We start from the raw sequence: 24,829 nt of genomic DNA on the forward strand, positions 1-24,829 counted from the left end.
ACGGTATGCCATCAGCCGGACGGACGCCTTGGCTCGCTCTTCGTCGACTAAATCCAGCTCCATGTTCCTCCGCTAGTCGTTATCATCATCGTAATGCTGGATCCTGGCGGACTCGACGCCGACTTCGAGTCCGCTAGGAATCACCGCTTCGCCGCCGTATACCAGATGAAAAGGCGTGACGCCCGTTCCTTCCTTAGGAGTCGTTCGGATGGCCCATAGGACGCCCGACACTTCATCTACCCAGCTTCCTCCCAAATGGTCGAGCCGAGCACGCAGAATTCGAAGAATTTCCCGATTGGCTACTTCAGCTTGACCGTTACTTTGGGGATAGGCCACGGACGTGAAGTGTTGCTCGATTCCATAGCTTTTGTACCAATCTTCGAGTAACTTCCCTGTGAATTGCCGCCCATTGTCGGAGATAAGTCGACGGGAGACGCCAAACCGACAGATGATGTTTTGCCAAATAAATTTCTTGACCATCTGCTCGGTAATCTTGACTAGTGGCTCGGCCTCCACCCACTTGGAAAAATAATCAACTGCCACTAATAGAAATTTCCGCTGCCCGGTTGCCATTGGAAATGGACCAACAATGTCCATTCCCCACTGGTCGAACGGGCAGGAGACGGTGGAAGTCTTCATTTCTTCTGCCGGTCGGTGAGAGATATTGTGATACTTCTGGCAAGATAGACATGTCGCGACGGTCCGAGCGGCATCAGCTTGTAAGGTCAGCCAAAAGTATCCAGCTAGCAGGATCTTCTTAGCTAGTGATCATCCGCCCGGATGCCCTCCGCAGGATCCTTGATGTACTTCTTGGAGGATGTAAGCCGAGTCCTCCGAGCTCACGCACTTCAACAGCGGTCGTGAGAAAGATTTCTTGTAAAGCTGATCGCCGATGAGTGCGAACTGGCCGGCTCTCCTCCTTAGCAGCTGAGTTTCATCCCGATCGGACGATGTAGCACCCGAGCGGAGAAACTCCATGATGGGTGTCCTCCAATCGCTCGGAAACGTGAGGCCCTCCATCCGATCGACGTGCGCCACCAAAGATACCTGTTCGATTGGCTGCTGAATGACGACCGACGTTATTGAGCTCGCGAGTTTGGCTAACTCATCGGCTGCTTGATTTTCTGCCCTGGGTATCTTCTGGACAATAACTTCTCTAAAATTGGCTTTAAGTTTCTCAAACGCTTCAGCGTAGAGCTTGAGCCGGACGTTGTTAATTTCAAAAGTGCCAGAGAGCTGCTGCGCGGCCAACTGAGAATCCGAATGAAGCGTTACCCGACCGGCTCCCACATGTCGTGCTGCCTGTAAGCCGGCTATGAGGGCCTCATACTCTGCTTCATTGTTGGTAGCTTTATAATCCAGCCGGACGGATAAGTGCATCTTTTCTTCTTGAGGGGAGAGCAACAATATTCCAATCCCGCTTCCGAGCCGAGTGGACGACCCATCCACATATATTCTCCACATAGCTTCTGGCTCCGGCCTCTGCACCTCAGTCACAAAATCGGCCAAGGATTGCGCTTTGATTGCCGAGCGGGGTTGGTATTGGATGTCAAATTCACTTAACTCCGTCGTCCATTTGATGAGCCGCCCGGATGCTTCTGGATTCAATAACACACGCCCGAGCGGGCTATTAGTCTTGACAATGATGGTATGCGCCAGGAAGTAAGGGCGAAGGCGCCGAGCGGCGAGGACCAGAGCGAAAGCCAGCTTCTCAAGCCCAGTGTAGCGAGATTCAGCATCTTTTAAAATATGACTAAGGAAATACACGGGTTCTTCTCCGCTCGCCCTCACTAACGCCGAACCGATTGCATGCTCGGTTGAAGATAGGTACATATAAAGTGGCTCACCCGTAGTCGGCTTGGCCAATACCAGGAGAGAGTTCAGATATGCCTTTAAGTCTTCGAACGCCCGATCGCATTCTTCATCCCAGTGAAACTTAGTGGCCTTGTGCAAAATTTTGAAGAAAGGGAGGCTCCGGTCGGCAGTTTTGGAGATGAATCGGGATAGAGCAGTTATCCGACCGGTCAACCGTTGCACTTCCCTTGTATTTTTTGGAGGCGGCATGTCTTGTAGAGCTTTTACCTTGCTGGGATTTGCTTCGATTCCCCGCTCGGTCACTATGTAACCCAAGAAACGTCCTCCTTTTGCTCCGAACAGGCATTTCTGATGATTCAGTTTGACTCCATATTTCCGCAGCGTTCGGAAAGTTTCCTCCATGTCTTTAAAGAGGTCGGCCGCTCGGATGGACTTGATGAGAATGTCGTCCACATATACTTCCAGATTTCGGCCGATCTGTTCCTTGAACACTTTGTTCATCAGACGCTGATATGTGGCTCCGACATTCTTCAATCCGAACGGCATCACATTATAGCAATAGGTGTCGTCGGCTGTTATGAAGCTTACTTTTTCTTGATCTTCCCGGGCGAGCGGCACTTGATGATATCCCTGATGAGCGTCGAGCATGCATATCAATTCGCAGCCGGCCGTGGAGTCCACCAACTGATCGATCCGAGGCAGGGGATAAAAATCTTTCAGGCAAGCTTTGTTGAGATCCCGAAAATCAATGCATACCCTCCACTTGTTGCCCGGCTTGGAGACTAATACTACATTCGCTAGCCAGCTCGGGAACTGAACCTCTCGTATATGGCCGGCCTCCAGAAGTTTCTCTAATTCCGCCCGGATGATGGCATTCTGCTCAGCGCTGAAATCCCTTTTTCTTTGCTTTACTGGCCGAGCGTCCGGTCGGACGTGGAGCTCATGCTGCGCTATACTTGGTGAAATTCCGGACAGCTCATGTGTCGACCAGACGAAGACATCATGGTTTCTTCGGAGGCATTGGATCACCTCCTCTTTCTGATTCGCCTCCAGATCGGATGCGATGAACATCGTGGCCTCCGATCGGATCGGGTGTATCTGCACTTCTTCTTTTTCTTCATAAATCAAAGAGGAAGGTTTTTCAGTTATAGCGTTCACCTCGATCCGTGGCGACTTCCGAGCGGCATTTGCTTCTGCTCGGACCATCTCGATGTAGCATCGCCGAGCTGCTAGTTGATCTCCCCGTACTTCTCCCACTTTGTCCTCGACGAGGAACTTGATCTTCTGGTGGAAGGTGGAGACGACCGCTCGAAATTCACTGAGAGCCGGTCTTTCCAGGATGACGTTGTATGACGAGGGAGTGTCGACCACCACGAAGTTTGCTGTCCGCGTCCTCCTGAGCGGCTCCTCCCCCAGTGAGATAGCCAGTCGGATCTGTCCGACCGGCAGAACTTCGTTGCCCGTAAACCCGTAGAGGGGGGTCGTCATGGGCAGCAGCTCGGCTTGATCTATTTGTAGCTGATCGAACGCCTTTTTGAAGATGATGTTGATCGAGCTCCCTGTGTCAATAAAAACGCGGTGAATAGTGTAGTTGGCTATTACCGCTTTGATGAGCAGAGCGTCGTCGTGGGGTACTTCAACTCCTTCCAAGTCCCCAGGCCCAAAACTGATTTCGGGTCCGCTCGCCCTTTCCTGACTGCAGCCGACCGCATGGATCTGGAGCTGTCGGACGCTCGCCTTCCTTGCTCGGTTGGAATCTCCTCCGGTCGGACCACCAGCTATGATGTTTATCTCGCCTCGGGAAGTATTACTTATATTTTCTTCTTCCCGAGCGGATGGGCGAGACCGTTCTCTAGACATGCGGCGATTCTCCTGCCTTGGCGAGCGATGCCGACCGGGAGTCTGTTGTTATCGCCCTTCAGCTATCGTCCGATCGGCTTCCTGAGCTCTCTGTCGCCTGTCGGATGAGGGAGATCGTCGACCGCCATTTCGGGGAACAGGATGAGCAATAAAGGGGAGACTTCGGCAATCCCGGGTGTTGTGCGTGTCGGTCCGGTGATATGAACAAAACATGGGCGTCCATTTCTTCTTTTGCTTGGGCCGCTCGGCAGATACTTCTTGGATCGCCTGGTTCCTTGCATGTGGGTGAGAACGAATTGCTTCGGCCCTTGGTCCTCTGGGCGGCTGATGAGCAGCGTGCGGCTTCCGTTCGATAGGAGGGGCCCGCTCGGTTGGAGTTTCTTTTTTCCGGGCGGCTTGAGCTTCTTCCACGTTGATGTATTCGTTGGATCGATGCAGCATGTGATCGTAGTCTCGGGGCGGCTTCCGAACGAGCGAGCGGAAGAAATCCCCGTCCACGAGGCCTTGAGTGAAGGCATTCATCATAGTCTCCGAGGTAGCCGTAGGGATATCCATGGCCACCTTGTTGAACCGTTGTATGTAGGCTCGGAGTGATTCGCGGGCTTCTTGTTTGATGGCGAACAAGCTGACACTCGTCTTCTGATAACGACGACTGCTTGCAAAATGATGGAGGAACGCCGTTCGGAAGTCCTTGAAGCTTGTGATAGAGCCGTCCGGCAGTCTCCGGAACCACCGTTGAGCCGATCCCGAGAGGGTGGTAAGAAAAACTCGGCATTTTACTCCATCTGTGTATTGATGGAGCGTAGCTGTGTTATCAAACTTACCCAGATGATCATCCGGGTCGGTTGTCCCATTGTACTCGCCGATCGTCGGAGGCACGTAGTGCTTGGGCAGAGGATCTCGTAGAATAGCCTCTGAAAATTGGCGATTGATCCGCTCGGGTGAGGAGTCCGTGCGGGGGGCTTTCCCTTTTTTGTCTTCTCGTCTCGGCCGTTCATCCGAAGATGATCCTTGATCTCTATTCGTTGCTGCGGCTTCAGGCGTGCGAAATAGGGCCCGATGAAATGCAACGGTGGCCTGCGGTGCTTCCGCTCGGCCACCCGACACGGATGTTGCTTGCTGCTCCGGCCGCTCGGCTGCTGCTTTCTATTTTTGCTCCACAAGCTTGGCGGCCCTCAACTCGATCAGAGCGTCGAGTTCCTCCGTGGAGAGCGTCACCGTGTGTTGTCGTCCAGCCTCGTCCATCGTTTCCGTTCGGATGCAGGAGCGTTCCCACAGACGGCGCCAAATTGATCCTGTCCGAATGCTGAACCAACGGACGCTGGGCACGTGGCGCTCCCCTGCTGCTGATGTGGATCTTCGACTAACTGCACGATGCTCCGGCGAACCTGCACAAAGTCGGGCCGGGAAGGGGTTCCCGGTGGTGACCCTCTGACGCTCAAGTCAGGCGAAGCTCAAGAGAGAAAAAGTGGCTCCAAAACTCGTAGCCGGCGTACCTCCGATGAAGGGTGAGGGCCTTTATATAGAGCAGCAGAGAAGCGAGTGTACACATACCGAGTTGTACACGTGTCCATGGCCCATACCCCAGCAAGGGCTTGTCAGTGAGCTTACCTGACCCATACTGCTACAGTCCGAGCATGTCCTCGATGGGATAGCGGAATCTCCTGTCATAAGATTTGGAGTATGGCTTACACGCGGAGCATACTCACTATCAGACAAAGATGTCCCTTGTCCTTTTCCCTTACTCCCGATCTGGCGTCTGGCCGGTCGACTTCCTCGGAGTCCGGCCGGACGTATACGGTGATTTACTTGGGGAGATTCTCAATCACGTGCGTTGTGGAGACTATTAACAGTATGCTACCTTATGACTTTGGCCGAGCGTGCTGTCTGCTCGGCTTTGCGATCTTTTCCACTGAGCGCCGGAACCCTGACTTCCTACAGGGCACCTTTAACCATTAGCCAGACACCGGGCGGTCGGACCCAGCCCTCTCTAGACGTTGACTCCATCGAACGGCCGTTCGGACCTCCCTTCTCCGGACGGGCCTCCTTCCACTCTGACTTCCACGTGGCATTGACCTCACCGGACGGGGTCCCCTGTTCTTACCACCGGATCAGTATCATTCTCCTGATCGCAATAGTATCCTCATAAATAATTTTGACCTAATTTATTGAATGTTGGGAATTTTTAATCCGAATTTGACCTAATTCGAGTTAAAAAATCGTCACACTCAAAATATTACTTCAAAATTATAGATGATGATAATTACTATCAAGAGAACGATACAAACTTATAGAAACTTGTTTCATGAAATTTCGATGTCTCTAAGTCCATATTTAAGCCTTCTAATTTTTTTTCCTTTTTTTTTTAAATTTTCAATTATGGGACGAATCCTGTATTCGTCCCAGAATTAAAATTTTTTAAAAAAGGAAAAAAATCGTAAGACATAAATATGGACTTAGAGACATCGAAATTTCATGAAACAAGTTTCTGTGTGTTCGTATCATTCTCCTGATCATAATAGTATCCTCATAAATAAATTTGACCTAATTTATTGAATGTTAGGAATTTTTAATCCGAATTTGACCTAATTCGAGTTAAAAAATTGCCACACTCAAAATATTACTTCAAAATTATAGATGATGATATATTTATGATCCGGAGAATGATACAAACCTATAGAAACTTGTTTCATGAAATTTCAATGTCTCTAGTTCCATATTTAAGTCTTACGATTTTTTTCTTTTTCTTTTAAATTTTTAATTCTAGGACGAATCCAGGATTCGTCCCAAAATTTTCGGACAAATATATGGATTTGTCCCTAAATCTAGGACGAATCCTGGATTCATGCCCAAATCTGGGACAAATCCAGGATTCGTCCCAGAATTGAAAATGAAAAAAAAATCGGAAGGCATAAATATGGACCTAGAGACATTGGAAATTTATGAAAAAAGTTTATATATGTTCGTATCATTCTCTTGATCGTAATAATATTCTCATAAATAATTTTAACCTAATATATTGAATGTTATGAATTTTTAATCTGAATTTGACCTGATTCGAGTTAAAAAATCGCCACACTCAAAATATTACTTCAAAATTATGGATGATGACATATTTACGATCAAGAGAATGATACAAACTTATAGAAACTTGTTTCATAAAATTCCGGTGTCTCTAGGTCTATATCTAAGCCTTCCGATTTTTTCCCTTTTTTTTTAATTTTTAATTCCGGGACGAATCCTGGATTTGTCCCCAAATCCGGGACGAATCCAGGATTTATCCCAGAATTTAAAATTTAAAAAAGGAAAAAATCGGAAGGGCTTAAATATGGACTTAGAGACATCAAAATTTCATGAAACAAGATTCTATGTATTTGTATCATTCTCTTGATCTTAATAGTATCCTCATAAATAATTTTGACCTAATTTTATTGAATGTTGGGAATTTTTAATCTGAATTTGACCTAATTTGAGTTAAAAAATCATCACATTCAAAATATTACTTCAAAATTATGGATTATGATATATTTACGATCAAGAGAACGTTACAAACTTTTAAAAACTTATTTCATGAAATTCCAATGTCTCTAGTTCCATATTTAAGCTTTACGATATTTTTTTTTTTTTTATTTTTAAAATTTTTAATTATGGGACCCAAATCTGGGATGAATCCAGGATTCGTCCCAGAATTAAAAATAAAAAAAAAAGAAAAAAATCGGAAGGCTTAAATATGGACCTAGAGACATCGGAAATTTATGAAAAAAGTTTCTATATGTTCGTATCATTCTCTTGATCTTAATAATATCCTCATAAATAATTTTGACATAATATATTGAATATTGTGAATTTTTAATCCGAATTTGACCTAATTCGAGTTAAAAAATTGACAAACTCAAACTATTACTTCAAAATTATGGATGATGACATATTTACAATCAGGAGAAAGATACAAACTTATAGAAATTTGTTTCATGAAATTTCAATATTTCAAGGTCTATATTTAAGCCTTACAATTTTTTTTCTTTTTTTTTAAAAATTCTTAATTCTGGGACGAATCCAGCATTCGGGACTGATTCGTCCCAGAATTGAAAATTAAAAAAACAAGGAAAAAATCGAAAGGCTTAAATATGGACCTACAGACATCGAAATTTTATGAAAAAAGTTTTTATATGTTCATATTCTCTTGATCGTAATAATATTCTCATAAATAATTTTGACTTAATATATTTAATGTTGGGAATTTTTAATCCGAATTTGAACTAATTGGAGTTAAAAAATCGTCACACTCAAAATATTACTTCAAAATTATGGATGATGACATATTTATGTTCAAGAGAACAATACAAACTTATAGAAACTTGTTTCATAAAATTCTGATGTCTTTAGGTCCATATTTAAGTCTTATGATTTTTTTCTTTTTTTTAAAAAATTTTTAATTCTGGGACGAATCCAGGATTCGTCCCAGAATTAAAAATTTAAAAAAAAAGGAAAAAATTCGGAAGGCTTAAATATTGACCTAGAGACATTGGAATTTCATGAAACAAGTTTCTATAAATTTGTATCATTCTCCTAATCGTAAATATATCATCATCCATAATTTTGACCTAATATATTGAATGTTGAAAATTTTTAATCTGAATTTGACCTAATTCTAGTTTAAAAATTGCCACACTCAAAATATTACTTCAAAATTATAGATGATGATATATTTACGATTAGGAGAATGATACAAACTTATAGAAACTTATTTCATGAAATTTTGATGTCTCTAGGTCCATATATAAGCCTTACAATTTTTTATTTTTTTTTAAAATTTTTTTAAATTCTATGACGAATCCTGGATTCGTCCCCAATTCTGGGACGAATCCAGGATTCATCCCAGAATTGAAAATTAAAAAAAAAAGAAAAAAATCGGAAGGCTTAAATATGGACCTAGAGACATCGGAATTTCATGAAACAAGTTTCTATAAATTTGTATCATTCTCTTGATCGTAAATATGTCATCATCCATAATTTTGAAGTAATATTTTGAGTGTGGCGATTTTTTAACTCGAATTAGGTCAAATTCAGATTAAAATTTCCCAACATTCAATATATTAGGTCAAAATTATTTATGAGGATACTATTACGTTCAAGAGAATGATATAGACATATAGAAACTTTTTTCATAAATTTCCAATGTCTCTATATTCATATTTAAGTCTTTCGATTTTTTTCCTTTTTTTTTAATTTTCAATTCTTGGACGAATCCTGGATTCGTCCTAGATTTGGGGACGAATCCATATATTCGTCCCAAAATTTTGGGACTAATCCTGGATTCGTCCCAAAATTAAAAATTTAAAAGAAAAAGAAAAAAAATCGTAAGACTTAAATATGGACTTAGAGACATCGGAATTTCATGAAACAAGTTTCTCTAAGTTTGTATCGTTCTCTTGTTCGTAAATATATCAACATCCATAATTTTGAAGTAATATTTTGAGTATGACAATTTTTTAACTCAAATTAGGTCAAATTCAGATTAAAATTCCCAATATTCAATATATTAGGTCAAAATTATTTATGAGGATATTATTATGATCAAGAGTACGATATGAACATATAGAAACTTTTTTCATAAATTTCCGATGTCTCTAGATCCATATTTAAGCCTTTCGATTTTTTCCTTTTTTTTGTAATTTTTATTTCTGGGACGAATCTTGAATTCGTCCCAGATTTGGGGACGAATCCAGGATTTGTCCCAAAATTATGGGATGAATTTAGCAACGAAAATATAGTTTGTTGGGAACTTGAAACAAAATTATTTTGTTGCAGATTTCGTTAAATTTGGGTCAATGTTTGTTTTTGTCGCCAAATTTGTTGCAATTTTGAGACGAATTTTTTTCATCCCAGATTTTCGTCCCTAAATCATTATTTTTTTGTAGTGTTCAGAAATATGCTCGGCTTGTTACGGTACCATGTCAGAGATACTTTACTGCCAAGTCTTTTCAGGGAAAGCTTCGAGATGCGTGTTCATCTGGGGAAGCGTGTACGCGTGCTACCGAAGCTCTATATAAAAGGGGGTCCAAGCTTCAGCGAAGGTACGCGCGTGTACGCGCTTGTACTGTTGCGCTACAGTCTTCTTGTTGCTTCGCTTCTTTGCTTCTTCTTCGCCGGAGACTAACTTGAGCATTGGAGAGTCATCGTCGGGGACCCCTTCCCTAGCTCGGCACTGATGTCAGTTGTGTTGCAGGTCGGAGAGAAGTCCACAAGAGGACAGTGGGAGCGCCACATTCCCGCATCCATTTTATCAATTTTCGGACAGGATCATGTCTCATCCCGTACTCTAGATTAGCAAGACGCACCTATGTGTCTCATCTCGAGCTAGCACAACCATCTTATTGAGTCACCATTATTTGGATTTACACTTGGTCGAGTTGTCAAGTTAGACCCATCCACGGAGCTGTTGAATTGATTCGAACTGAGCCAAGCTATCCTGTCACTAGGACGAGTCCCCTAGTCTGACCGAGTTCTTTTAGTTGGATTTGACAGGGCATAAGTAGACATGGATCATGATGTCCACTTCCCGATCTCCACAAGTACACATAAAAATAGCATGTACATGTATGCTCCCGGATTTTCATTCTACTATTGAGGCATCCCAATAACTTAGGCATGAGAGGGATTTTGACGGTTCAACTCGTGACAAGGATGTTGTTATTCCTTGCAGAGTCGACTACGTCACGAGAAAAAAAAAAGCGCTTCGACGTCAACGCTCTATGGTGCGATGGTAGATTTTTGCCGCATCAAATGACATTAGTTAATAAATAATTTTTAATCTTTATCCAAAAAACCAGACTTGATGAAGTTGAAATTATTATTAACCCATAAAAAGTGATCGTATGGAGTGGTCCTCAGATTCCTCAAAACTCCCTCTCCTCACAGCTAAAGTGGACCTTAAAATGAAACCAAATCCAATCCAATATTTTTTTATTTTTTTTTTAATAAAGCAATCCAATCCAATATGATCTAACTCGAGACAAACTCAAATATATCAGACAACCACTGGAAGGAATAGAATAATTAGGCGGTTGTGACTTGTGTGTTTGCTGCCTGTTTGAAGGACTACTTGAAAAGAAAAATACACCGAACCACGAGTCTTCGATACAAACATAAAAATAAGTAGTACTGATGAAGAAATCATAAACATTAGCTTATGGTTCACATTCCTTTTTTCGAATGAAACTCGAGTGATACGACAGAGAACTTACTAGTTGTTCTGAAGAGAAGCAGATCAGAATTTTTTGAAGAACTCGATGATCAGGTTGCTAATCTCCTGTGGCTTCTCCTGGTTGATGAAGTGGCCTACTCCTTCCATTACGACCAAGGCCTCCAAGAGAGGAACATCTCTTTTGAAGCCACCATTATGGATGTAGTCCTGGACACCAGGGAAATGGAACGCTAGGTCTTGATCCCCAACGATAAACTTAACTGGAACTTTTATCTGCACTCCAGTCCAGGGTGCAGTAAGCTCCCAGTTCCTGCAGTCATAATAGGTGTGCTTTTGATGCGTGATAGAATGAATGGGAAAGATAAGAATGTTCTACTAGTTGAATAGAAGACAGTTTGTCTCAAAAATGTTACAATTTTAGGTAGCGAACTGTTACTACTTCAATTAGATGATACTTACTGAAAGGCTGGCGTATGGTCTTAAATTTCTCATACTACAAGGCAAGATTTAGCTTAAACACCGAGTTTGACAATTTCAAATTATGAGTGAGTATAAGAAATTTTAACTTTATCATTAATATAGAAAGACAACAGCCTAAAGTTTGTTTGGTTTAGCACCATATTGGGCCTTGCAAGTTTAATTATGGACCAATGTTAAAATAAACCTTGTTGAGGCAGCTAAGGCTGTGAATTTGCTAATGGCTGAGCATTTAGAAGGCTGGTAGATGCATTTGGAGACTACAGAAGACCAAATGACTTGTAATTTTAGACAAGAATGTTTTCTTCGCAAAAAAGAGTTCTTTTGTCTAGGTTTATTTGTCCTTTTACTCTCGGATTATATTATATAAATTTAAGTTTGCCTTTATTTGTGTGTTTGTTGTATTCTTCTACTGGGGGAGATGCAAAATCCACTACATGAATTTCAACATTCTAAAGACACAAAATCAGGAACTAACAAGTAATTTTAGAACACTTTCTGACACAAGAAGTTTATTGTCTTAAAAAAAATTATGGAAAGCAAATTATTCTTGAGATCAAATATAGATCAGTTGAAGCAACTTACAGATCTAAAGCTCTGTAGTAGTTAAGTCCCCCAGTAAAGCCTGACTTCTCAAATTTGCTGGCGTAGTAGTTGATATCTTCCTCTGAAAGCCAAGAAGGAAGAGCAACATCCTGTTCTGGTGCAGTTCCAAATCCGTTCTCCTTTGGCACAATAGCTGGACCAGGATCATGGTAGGTCAAGAACTTCTTAATCACCAAAGAAGTGCTAAGGCGGGCAAACTCGGCTTCAGTTCGTCCAGGTTCCTGCATTTGTTTAGTTCATGCAACTTTTAAGTACTAGAATGGTTATGTAACAGATCTACAAGCACAAAGTTCTTACAATCGAGGAAACTTGATATTACTATGATTCAAACACTCAAGTCAAGGAAACTTTTTTTTTTTGACAAAAATCAAAAGAACGTCCCTTTTTTAGAATCATCTAAGGGATATTCTTTTTTCATTTATTATCAAAAGGACATTTTAGTGTTGTTGTAGCAGCATTAATTCATCGCTGATACAACATGAACACTTCAAGTATGATTAACACAAAGAAATTGTATTGTAACAACTATAATTCATAGCTGCTACAATATGGACACAAAGAATAGTGCATGTCAATATTACATTATAGTAGCACTTAGACCTAATCAACACTAATAACACTATCTTATAGAACTACAATTCGTAGCAATTATAATATATAGACACTCTGATCAATACTGTCAATATTAATCAAATGGGTCAACATCATATTATAGTAGTTATGGATAATAGTTGTTACAACATAGATAATTTATTTATGATCAATATTGGTCAATATTATATTATACCAGCTATAAAATCATAGCTGCTATAATAATGTTAAAAATAATGATGGTTTTGAAAAATAAAATGTACAAAATAAGATAAGACTTCCTTTTGATAATAAATGAGACGATTCTAATAAAAATGCCTTTTTTATTTTTGCCTTTTTCTTCCTTTAGCTGCAGCATAATAAATATCAAACTGACATTTAAATTTCATAGGATATGAAAACTCAAACAATTCGTGTTCAAAAGGAACTATTTAACGGATAAACAGTGAAGAGAATGAAGTAAAGTCAAAAGCAGCAATCACATTAAGTTTCCTTCCTTCAAGGAAGTACTTATTTCACTTGTCAGATAACATTAAAACGCGAATCTTTTCTGCTATTTAGGTGCTGGATGGCCGAATAATAGTTGAATGTTTCTCCATTGGAAAAAAAAAAAAAAAACTTGAATGATATATTCTTGTTGGCATCTACAAATCAGCTTTATATATATCGGGAAATTCTATTTATATGCCACCTTAGAGATGATGATATATGCACAATGCAATGGTCTCACTGAAGCATTTCGTCGCTCTTTCTGAAAACAAAGGCCAGGGCTGATTCAAGCAAGCCAAGCAACCATATGAAGAAGTCAAGGCAAAATTCTGCCAGCAGATAATAGTTTAATGAGAAAATTTCATTTTGCCCCTATAAATTATTTAATTTTCATTTTATTTTTCATAGTTTAGAATATCACATTTTGCCTTCTATAATTTACAAAATATAATACCCTTTCCTCTGCCAACAACTATTGTGCACGTGACAAAGTTGGAGTGTTGTACTGAAGTTGAGAAGTGCAAAATTATGGTTTCATCTATTTTTATTTTGCTCTTGCAATTTGCTAAATTTTCAAAATGCTTTTATTCATTAATGAAGGTTATCTCAAGGACACAAGTTAATTTATAAACTAATCTATGCCCCATAAATTTAAGTTATTCTTAACATTTTTAAAGCCATAAATTAAAAAGCTCATGATTTCTTTGCTGCAAACTAATTTGCAAATAAACTTGCGGCTATTATGTGCCCTCAAATGTCAAGTTATGATTAAATAAATTAATTTGTGATCTATAAATTCAAGTTTTTAATATTTATGAAATCACAAGCGCATGTGACTCATATTAAAGCTAAAATAATAATAATAAAAAAACCCATACTCATATTTTGTGCCAAGTTAGATTACAAATTAGATTACACAAATGTCAAGTTCAACTTGTAGCATTTTGTGCAAGTGTCAAGATCAAATTCAACTTGCGCATTACAAATTTAAAATTTAGCATTTTAGGAGTCACAAATTCAAGCTATGATTTATTTTAAAATTTAACATCTAAAAAATTATTGCATCTTTAATTTGTTTTAATCACAATCATTAAATTCTAACACAATGACAAAATGCATCACATTTTTGAGAGTTTGAGAGACCATGATTTTTGCCTTTAACACGAGTTTGTATCTCTAAAAAATGTTAAGAACTTAAATTTGAGACAAAATGAGCTTTTCTAGGTTTATTGCTTGACACAAATAACATGGGTTATAATTCTAAAAAAGTTAAATATCTTACAATTAGGTTACACCGTGAATTTTAATATTGAGCTAGCTTAAAATAGCATGAGTTTGAAGATAGGTTCGTAACTTCAAGGCATAAGTTGTTTTCCAAATTAGTTTACAATTAAAATTATAAGCATTTTTAGATTCCTGATACGTCATAACATAGGTTGGTGACTTTACAAATGTCAACAAATCAATAAATTTCTAGGGCCCCAGCTGATTTAAATGGCCTTGTAGAAAGTTCTGCCCATTGTAGCAAGTTGATTTAAATAACCTTGTACCTTGAAAAGATGATGTTAATGATCGAATTGTCTTAACAACAAATTAAGGACAATAATAATTTTCAAACTGTAGGAGTATTTTTTAAAATGGGAAAAGAAATAACTGCTGGGCAGGTAAGGGACCTAAGAACTGAAAGTTGTTTAATTCACCTTCGAAAAAGTAGCTACTTTATTTAACGCCTCCACCAGTGCAAGTATTAATGACACTATCATAGTTCTCTCGGACTAGCACATGATAATAATAGAATAATCTCGACTAGTAGTTAAGTGTCTGTTCAACTATCTAAAATTAATAGTCATTCATTATTTACCTCTTCCGGATAATAACAGATTGACAAAGATACTAAGACCAACAAATCATCTTTTGCCATCATTAACGGCATTATCATGTTCTATTTTTTTATATATATAATTCAGATATTTAAGTTTCTATTAATATTAATTTTGGAGTTATTCGCTTATCAAATAAATTTAGAATATATCTTACACATTTATGCATGCTTAAAAATCCACCGCCAAAATATTAGTCAGTTAACATATATTTTATTGCATAGTCATTAGTCAAGCACAGGATCAAGCGCTTGAAGGCCCCTAATACTTACCTCACATGATACAACTCTTATTTAATCCTGGTCCGGTGACTCCGGTCGAATTCATTAGTCAATAAGATTCCCGTGATTTCCACATAAAGGTCCGGCCGTTCTAGTTTATCCAAGGAACTACAATATTAATTATAGAATAAAGGCATTCATTTTGATCTACAGTGTTTAGAAGTGGCTCTTTATTTTTCCTTTGACGCGTAGGACGTTGATCAATCTAGATTTTCAAACAAGGGTATAACCAAAGGCAAGAGTAGCAGATTGAACAAGACGGAATTGGGTTCGGTCCCTTTCCTCACTCTATGTGATCGATAAACACGGTAGCACCATAAAAAGTAAATAAGCTATAGCAATTCTTCCCTTCTCGGGGGAGTACTTATCGTTCTTCTGAGAAGGGAAAAAATGGACAGATCTATGGGAAAGGGCATTTATGAAAAGTAAAATTGAAATGAAGAGAGAAGGGAGGAGGTGTTGATTAGGTACCTGGAATGCACAAATATAGTAGTCATCACCGAACGCCGCGCGAAGCGCCTCCACCGGCTTCAGGCCAGGAATCCTCGGGCGGAAAGCAACACTCATGTTCACCAGAGCCCTCACCTTATCGGGCCGGAACATGCACAGACACCACGCCACCATCGCGCCCCAATCGTGCCCCACCACGAAGACCTAGCTCGTCATTTTCAATCGCAATCGCGTCATTAATCGAATCGCATCGATCGCGAACAATAATCCAGAAATCGAAACGAATCGAAGTCATCGGGTAATCAAGTAGCAAGACGGAGATCGGATCGGCTGACCTTGTCTTGACCTAGGGATTCGATGAGGGCGACGAGGTCGCCGACGACATGGAACATAGTGTAGGCGGATGGATCGGCGGGGACATCCGAGTCTCCGAAGCCACGGAGGTCTGGGGCAACGGCGTGGTATCCGAGGGCGGAGAGAGCAGCGATCTGGTGGCGCCAGGAGTAGCAGAGCTCCGGGAAGCCATGGAGGAGGAGGACCACGTCAGGGCCGTCGCCCTTCTCGGCGACATGCAGGTTGATGCCATTCACCGGAACCATCCTGTGCGAGATCCCAGCCATCTCCCCATCCTTGATCGGCCACTCCATCGACTTCGATCCGCCTCTGTCGATCTCCGCTCTGCTTTCGATCGGATGATGCTTCTGGTGCTTGAGCTCGTGGGACGAGGAGTGAAGTCCAACGTTCGCTTTTATAGAAGGGGGAAATCTTTCAATTTAGTACCTGTCTTAATCATTATAACAAATTGACAGTGGCTACATTTCATTTTAGTACTGGAATTAATGTTTTCGGAATTTTGGGAAGGTGTCAGTTTGACTCACTTGGTGTTTGATTTCTTTTTATACATTTTTAAAATATTCTAAAAATAATATTAATTTTGAAATATATTTTTTAACTCTTTAAAAGAGTTTTTATGGAAAATTAGACACGACAGAACTAAGCATGAAAATTTATTTCACTATTGAATCTTATTATAATTTTAGGTTTTTTGAGAAAAAAAACTAAAAATAGAAAATTTGAAGAGCCAAAAAGTCAAAATTTTAATTGTAGTCGTTGGAGGTTGCCGTTAAATTAATGCTTCTTTCCTCATTAATTTCCTCCGCATTAACAAATTAATTAATTAATTACTTAGAGACGGCCCTCCTCTAACCCATGCTAGACGAAATACACAACATAATGATGAGATACATGATCTAGAAATTTACAGGGGTGAGTTTCACAGAACTCAACTTCAACTGCATTTGTGATCATTTTCCTTTCATGGTATCTAACAAGCAAGATGCTTCCTTTTCCTCCGGTGTGCCAAAAAACAGTCAGCGTATCATCAGATCCCAAATCAATCAGAGGTATCTGATTCAGAAAAGTGGTGAATCCCATTGCGAGGGTATGGATCATCAAAGGGAATAATTATATTCCAGAGAGATTAGGAAAAAGCAATATGGAAGAGACGCCTTTGCGGATCAATTCGATCTGATAGGAGGACTGCCGACTGCAGTGACGCCGCCATTTCCGGAGCGGATGAATCCAGAGAGAATAGGAGGCGCAGAATCGGGGGCAAGAATGATCGAGGCTCGACTCTCTTGCGATCGGCGGAGCAAACGACGCAAGGAGGGCCGAGGCGGCCGACGGGATCGGAGGATCCCTTCAATTCGGGTGTGTCCATTTCGCGGCTACTTCTTATTACATCTTGACCGTTCGCCAACCATCGTGATACGTGCAATCTTCACCGACCAGACAGGCAAACTATTGCAATTTGACGGGTCATGACGGCTACGTTTGACAGGGTAGTCAGCCTTGGAATATTAATTACTTTACTACGTACCGTTTTAAAATTATAATGCAATGTCATAAATTTTATAATCGGTATTATATAAACCTGCAATTTAATCACATTTCAAGCTTAATTTTAATAAAAATGTAAATATTAAATATACCTCTCAATCTTTTTTACCAACCGGTCGTTAGTTGCCGGGTGTCGTTTTTATCATTTCTTTTATATTTTTAAGTTTGTTAGTTTTGAAACTTATTTTTTTCTTAATTTTGACTTTTTTAAAAAAAATTTGATAAAAGAAAGGCAACAATCAACTAAATCAATTTTCACATAATGGACAAGTGACATTCGTTAGCTCTAATCTACCGCATCCGCGACAAAAGAGCCTCCATGCACTCGTGAATCTCAATCTATACAACTAACATTTTTTTATCTATTATTTTAATTTTTATTTAAATATTTTTACCTACTCACTCACGTACATAAATGAATATTTATATCATATTTATTAATAAAAATGTATTTAAAACTTAATTATAAATATCCTATAATTATGTACTTAAATCTCATATTTTTAATATGATTTGGTAGAAAATTCAAAGTCATAGATCAAGATCTAGTCGGATCGAATTTGACCTGATTTAGAAGTCAAATGAAAAAAATCAAGCTGAATCAATATGAAAAATCATTGTGGAATAATATGGACTATTGGATTAAAGCAAGAAGATCAAATGGTCATATCCCTATCCCTTCTCACAAGAATGAGGAGGTAACCTTTATTTTCTCCGATTCACGCAAATGAATAAGGATGACGGATTTTCTTATTTTCAGTTAGGGTTCGTGTTTCTTCTGCCCCAACATCTCCTTTTCCATTTTCCCTGATCGATTCGAAGAAACAGACGACAACAACTTTTGGCGGCGCTGTAGTAACAATAGTCATTGAGCATCACCAGAGAGGTTTCTCCAGTGAGGTTCTCCATTCCCTCGCATCTCCTTCGAGTGAGCTTCTGCCCAACACGGTGAAGAGGGCAGAGCCTTCCTAATGACGACCAGTTCCTGTATTCCTCTGGTGTTCTTCCACACCCCCCGGTAGCAGTAGCAGGGTTTCAGTTCTTCGCATTTCTTCTTCTTCCCAAGCTCCCCCTTTTGAACAAGCTTCTGTCAGACATAGTGGAGAGAGAAGTGGCTTCCCAATAGGGTTCTGAGTTTTGGTTCTTCTCCAACATTCATCCACGTTTTTACTCCAGCGTCTATGCTTAGAGTACTCTACTGGAAACGGTGAAGAAGGCGGCAGTAACTCTAAGTTTCGGAAGCCATCTCCATTTCACCGGCGTAGTTACAGTGGAGATCTTTGAAGTTTCGGCATCACACGACCTTAATCTGCCTGGCGTGATGAAGAGTGCATATCTAGGTTTACGGTTCTTGGCAAATTTCCTTCGCATCCAGCAGATTTCCTCAGAGTGTTTCGCTTCATGGAAGTTGCGCTTCCACCGTCGACGTTTACATCTTCAACCAATAGCGTAGTTGTCCATCGGATCAGGAGATTTTTGAGTGACAGTGGTTTTCTTCCTTAGTGGTCTGTCAGTGACAGACGGAACACTTCTCAGATTTAATCGGAGAATTGGATTGGTTAATTAGGATTTATTTCTTGTTCATGTTTGGTTTTGTAGTTATGTTCTTATGAATGTTTCATTGTTAATTATTGTACTTTGCGTAGTTTCATTTATGCATATTTGTGTTCTTGTTATGTTTTCATATTATGTCTATTGATGATTAAACTTGTGTTGTAGAGTGACAGTGCGATGTATGTTTGTCATTGATAGTTAAATCGGATTGTTAACTAGTTTAATTCATGTTTGTTTAATGTTTCTGTTGATAATGTTATATGTAGTGTAAATTGACATTGCATTATAAGTTCATTATTAATGGTTAGATAAGACTTTCATTTATTGCATTAGGTTTAGAAAATCCCAAAATAACTCCCTTGTTCGCTTTTGTTTGGAAATAAACGTCCTGCCATTAGTTCCACGAGAGAGATGGCCTGGGTCCTCTACCATACTACCCTAGTGTAGGTTAAGGAGTTTGGTTGATTAGAAATTATTAATTTGATTTATGCAAGTGACAGTTATGACCTTATTAAATTTTGGCGCTATCGTCGGGGACTAATGGTGTTCGTTTGTTTATTTACTTGTGATACTTGATTGTGCAACGTATGACTAGATCTTCTTGTGATAGCTTATTTGAGCTTGATCCAGAGATTGATAGAACATTTCATACTTTGCTGAGGATTCAGAAGAGGGTCAGAACATCTGATGCATTTGCTAGTAGTTCCCCAGATTTGGATTTGAACATGGCAGATAACAACAAAACCTTGACAGACCTTGCAGCACCAGATGTGGCCTATCAATATTCTTGCATAATCTATCCTAAGTTGGAGGTAAATTTCGAGCTAAGATCTTATGTTATACATCTGCTTCCTAAATTTCATGGACTATCAGGAGGAGATCCCAACAGACACCTACACGAATTCCATGTGATTTGTTCCACTATGAAACCACATAGCATCTTCGAGGAGGATATCAAATTGAGAGCCTTTCCTTTTTCATTGGAGGGAGCAGCTAAAGATTGGCGATATTCTCTTCTTGCCAGTATATTACATCTTGGCTTGATATGAAGAAGATATTCTTGTAGAAGTTCTTTCCAGTATCCAGGACTGCAACTATCAGGAAAAGTATTTGTGGCATTCAACAGATCTGGGGGAGTTTGGAGCCTTTGACGACTCCTACTTCAAGGCTCGCACTCATCGAGTACTTTCGTTGGGAAATCCATTAATAGCTCGAACAATTACAAAAGTTAAGTACAAAAATTAATAAACAATGTTACCAACAACAGAGAAAGTAAGAAAATCTTGATCGTCAGTTGTCGAAGGAGCGTTACATCATCGCAGGAGTTTTTTCGAAGCACCGAGCAAGCATGAAAGTCATAGCAGTTGTTGTTTTAAACCTTTATATAGGCCCATTCCGGGCGCCTGAAACCCCTCTGGGCATCTGGACCATGTGGCTCGGCTAGTCGATGCACTCCACATAAGCTTTTGGATAAATTTTTGGGTCTGAGCGCCTGGATCGACTCTGGGCGCCCAGATCGCTTGAGTGCCTACGACACTCACCCGGGCGAGCTTGGTCCTAGCGCCCGAACTCTCCTTTTCTTCAGCAACTTCTTCCCTGCAAAAAGGTTAGTCTAGACAATAAAAATTATATTTACCCTGTAAAATAGAGTTAACACAACATAATAAAATAGTAGTAGTAATTAGATTATGTCTCATCAAGACCAGGATCTAGTCAAGGTCTCAACTTAGGTTTTCCAAATGGATATAAGCTGGACCAACGCCTACAATTCCCTCAATGGGGAATGCATCCTCACTGGATCTCTCCTCTAGTTGCTTACCTCCACTTACCAACTGTAGTCGCTTGACTTGCCTTTGACCCATCAAGTCTTTCCGCCAATTGTTAGGTCCGCATACCCAACTAGACTTCGGCCGGCTGTCAGGTCCCATGGACCCAACTGGACTTTCCTCCAGATATCGGGTCTCACAGACCTATCTGAACTTCGTACTAGCTATCAGGTCCTGCAGACCTAGCTGAATTTAGTCTGGTGTCAAGTTCTTCAAACCAGTCAATTCCTGCACACTTGGTAGAAAGGTTAGACAAACATCATATCTAATTTTAACCTATTTGTCATACATCAAAATAAGATTATTAGTGCAACTTGCACCAACAATCTCCCTCCTTTTTGATATAATGACAACTTGAGTTAAAGTGAAAAAAATAAGTGCAAATAAGCATTAAACATGAAATGTTTAAAGCGTAAGAATAAAATGTTTATAATGAGTTGATTTTTCTAACATAACCCACTATCCTCTCCTTTTGGCATATATCAAAAAATAAATGTATAAAGTATAAATAATTAAATAAAGGTTTAGCAAAAAATGACTTTACAAACTTAGTTTTTTAAGTAAGTTCTCAAATAATTATGTCAAGTACTTTAAAGAATTTTGAAAACCAACTACCTCAAATAGAGAGTACTATCTTTGCAAAAAAAAAAAAAAACTTTACAAAGGTAAAAGCTTAGGTTTATTTTAGGGAGAAATAAATAAATAAATAAAAGTAATTTGAAAGTAATCTTCTTAAAATTTACAAAAGATTTTCAAATAAGTTCAAGGAATACAAATGTTTTTCAAGAGTGTTTTGAAATATTTTCAAGTTTTCAAAAAGTATCAAAAACTTGTTTGAATGCATAATTTAATAAGAGGTTTTCAATGAATAAGTTAAAGCAATTTTCAAAAACACTTTGTAAGTCATCCATTTCAAAGTAATTTTATAATTTTTAAAAGTTTAGTCTCTTTAAATTTTCAAACATATAATTTTTAAAGAAAATTTTGAAACTTTGTAATAATTTTGAAACAAACATTTTCAAAGAGAAGTAAATTAGTTTTGAAACATTACATATTTTTCAAACAAGATTCAACAAAGCATGTTATAAAGATTTTTTATATTATTATTATTATTATTATTAGGTAAATTTTAGAAGAGTTTTTTTAAATCAATGTTTCAAACAAATTCAACAAATTAATTTTGAAAATATTACCAAAATGTATTTCAGAATAAAGTAAAAATAATTTTAAAGAAAAATTTTCTAAGAAAGATTTTGAATGGAAGTTTGAAAAGAAATTTCAAAGTAATTTTACAAAAGAGTTTTAAGAAATATTTTCAAAGTTGAACTCTTTCTCCCCCTTAAGTTAATACTCCCCTTTAACTTAGCACCTTCTGGTTATCTTTGTTAGTAACAAGGATTTCTACATTAGTGTCTTAAGGAAATTGATGTCAGTAATAGTTATATTCAATAAATATATTGTTTTCATAAGTATTTCTACATACTTATTATAGTTATTCATTTAATTTTGATTAATTATTTAAATTAATCATCAAAAATTAACTTTGGATGTAATTCATTAAGTTTCAAGTTAAATGTAATAATTTGTTACTAACTCAGTAATAGTCTATTGATTAACTCTTAATTCACTTATCAACTTAAATTTTGTATTAATTGATTGAGTTATTAATGAATATATTAGTTATAATTTATTTATTTTATATTTAAGGTATGATTAGATTTAACATAAGTTACATTAAATTATGATTAATTAAGTTTAGAGTCAATATTAATTCAAGTTAAATTTTTTAAAGTTATTAAATAAAGTTAAGTAAAGTTAATGTTCAATTCGAGTCAATCTTTAATTAAGATAAATTATGATTTAATTAAAGTAAAGTAACAATTTTGATTAACGTTGAAATCAAAGTTGATTATCTTAAATTAAGATTGAGTTTTAATTAACTTTTTAATGTAACATCAAGTTTAATTTAAAATGAATTAAAGTAAAGTTAATGTGTTAATTAGGTTAAATTAAGGTATTAATCAAGTTAAGTTAAATCTTTAGTCAAATTAAGCTTTCAATTATTGTTGACCTAAGTTCTTAATTAAGGTTTAATTCAGTTTAAAGTTTAATTTAATTAAATTTTAATTAATTTAATTATTTTTTAATTAAGGTTTAAATTTTAAGTTAAGTGTCTAAGTTTTTAAAAAGATTTTAAAGGTTTTTTAAATATTTTTTTAAAAGAAGATTTTTTTTAAAAAATAATTTTTAAAATATTTTTAAAATAATTTAAAAAATATTTTTAAAATAAGCTTTTAAAGGATTTTTAAAATAATTTTTAAAGGATTTTTAAAATAATTTAAAAAATATTTTTTAAAAGGATTTTTAAATATTTTTAAAATATTTTTTAAATGATTTTAAATAATTTTTAAAAAGATTTTAAAAGGATTTTTAAAATATTTTTTAAAAGTATTTTTAAAATAATTGTTAAATTTTTTTTTTAAAAAAAATAATTTAATCTTTATTCATCTCACCCGATCTATGTTTTCAGTCATGAAATCCTATGATTTTGTGAGATGAGTTAAGTTAAATTTCAAGCTTTGATTTAACTTATGTTAGATTCAAGTTTAGTTTTAGGTTCAATAATCAGACATTATTTTGATAAACTTCTAAACTAGTGGTAAGTCACCTGGACATCATTAGAGTAACCATGCCTTTGAAATTTTTTAAATAATCCTGCCCACTGAACTTAGTACAAAACTTTGGTCTAACCAGTTAGGATTGGTCAGAGGTATCTTCAGTTAATTCCACTAAACCAAATGTACTAGGTCGAAGTCATATCTTCATAGACATGCATAGACAAAGTTTCCCTAACCTACTATCATCCAAAACTTCTCTAGTGTAGTTTGTCAAGTTAAATTTTTGTTCCTTATTAGGTTAGTCATAATTACCCAGCTGGGTAAGTTATTATTTTGGAGGTGTCAACTAGTTTGGTATCTCCCCCTAAATTATTGAACTTTTGTTTTGTTTAATTAAGATTAATCAAATTTTTAGTTAAGGTTTAATTAATATTTAATTAATTGTAATATAAGTTCAAGTTTTAAATTTTGAATTAATTAAATTGATTAAATTATCTTTATTTAAAAGAGTGTGTTTAATACTTAAATTTTCTTTTAATTTTAATTTTAATTTTATTAAGTTAATTGAATTGTCTATGTTTAAGAGATTATTTTTAATATTTAAGTATTTATTAATTTTTAATTTTGAATTGATTAAATTATTTGAATTATATTTTTTTAAAGGTTTATCTTTAATATTTATCTTTTTATTAATTATTAATTTTAAAGTTTTTTGGATTATCTTTGTTTAAGATGTTATCTTTAATATTTAATTTTGAATTTATTAAATTTGGCTTTGATTTTATTAAAGTGTTTGATTTTATCCTTATATTTTCTTTGTGTTTTAAGTTTATATTATTAATTTAATTTATTAGATTAGTCTTATCTTTGAGATTTAATTTTGTGTTAATTAAATTATCTTGGCTTTGGATAGAATTTTCTAGATTGATATTGTTTAAATTATTAAAAATTTGTTAAGGTATTTATTGATTTTATCTAAATCTATTTTCTTATTTTTTAAATTTAAATTTATTTTAATATTTGAATTAATTATTTCTAAATTAATTAATTTATCTGAATTGATTTGGTCAATGTTCTGTTTGACCAAGTCGCGATTGATACCAATTTGATCAAAGTCTTGATTGACTTGATCAAAATCTAGATTGTCATGCACCATACTAGGGTTAATTTCATAATTATCTAGATTATCATGCACATTATTTAAACTACTACTGATAGGGGTATTTTGATAAATTATACTAACCTTAAGCGCATCCCCTAATTCAGTAGGCTTCTC

At 37.2% G+C, this 24,829-nt stretch overlaps 1 protein-coding gene across 1 annotated transcript; it reads right to left on the bottom strand.

Annotated features, from left to right (window-relative positions):
• Positions 1-10,614: 10,614 nt before the first annotated feature.
• On the bottom strand, positions 10,615-16,373 carry LOC121968371 (epoxide hydrolase A-like). The gene is made up of 4 exons (XM_042518781.1): positions 15,992-16,373; positions 15,678-15,860; positions 11,945-12,186; positions 10,615-11,192 (listed from the first exon to the last, which is right to left on the bottom strand). The coding sequence occupies exons 1-4, from the start codon at positions 16,301-16,303 to the stop codon at positions 10,946-10,948; spliced, it is 984 nt and encodes a 327-aa protein (XP_042374715.1). The 5' UTR covers positions 16,304-16,373; the 3' UTR covers positions 10,615-10,945.
• Positions 16,374-24,829: the final 8,456 nt, after the last annotated feature.

Source organism: Zingiber officinale, chromosome 3B (assembly GCF_018446385.1).
Source record: "Zingiber officinale cultivar Zhangliang chromosome 3B, Zo_v1.1, whole genome shotgun sequence".
Classification (NCBI taxonomy): Eukaryota; Viridiplantae; Streptophyta; class Magnoliopsida; order Zingiberales; family Zingiberaceae; genus Zingiber; species Zingiber officinale.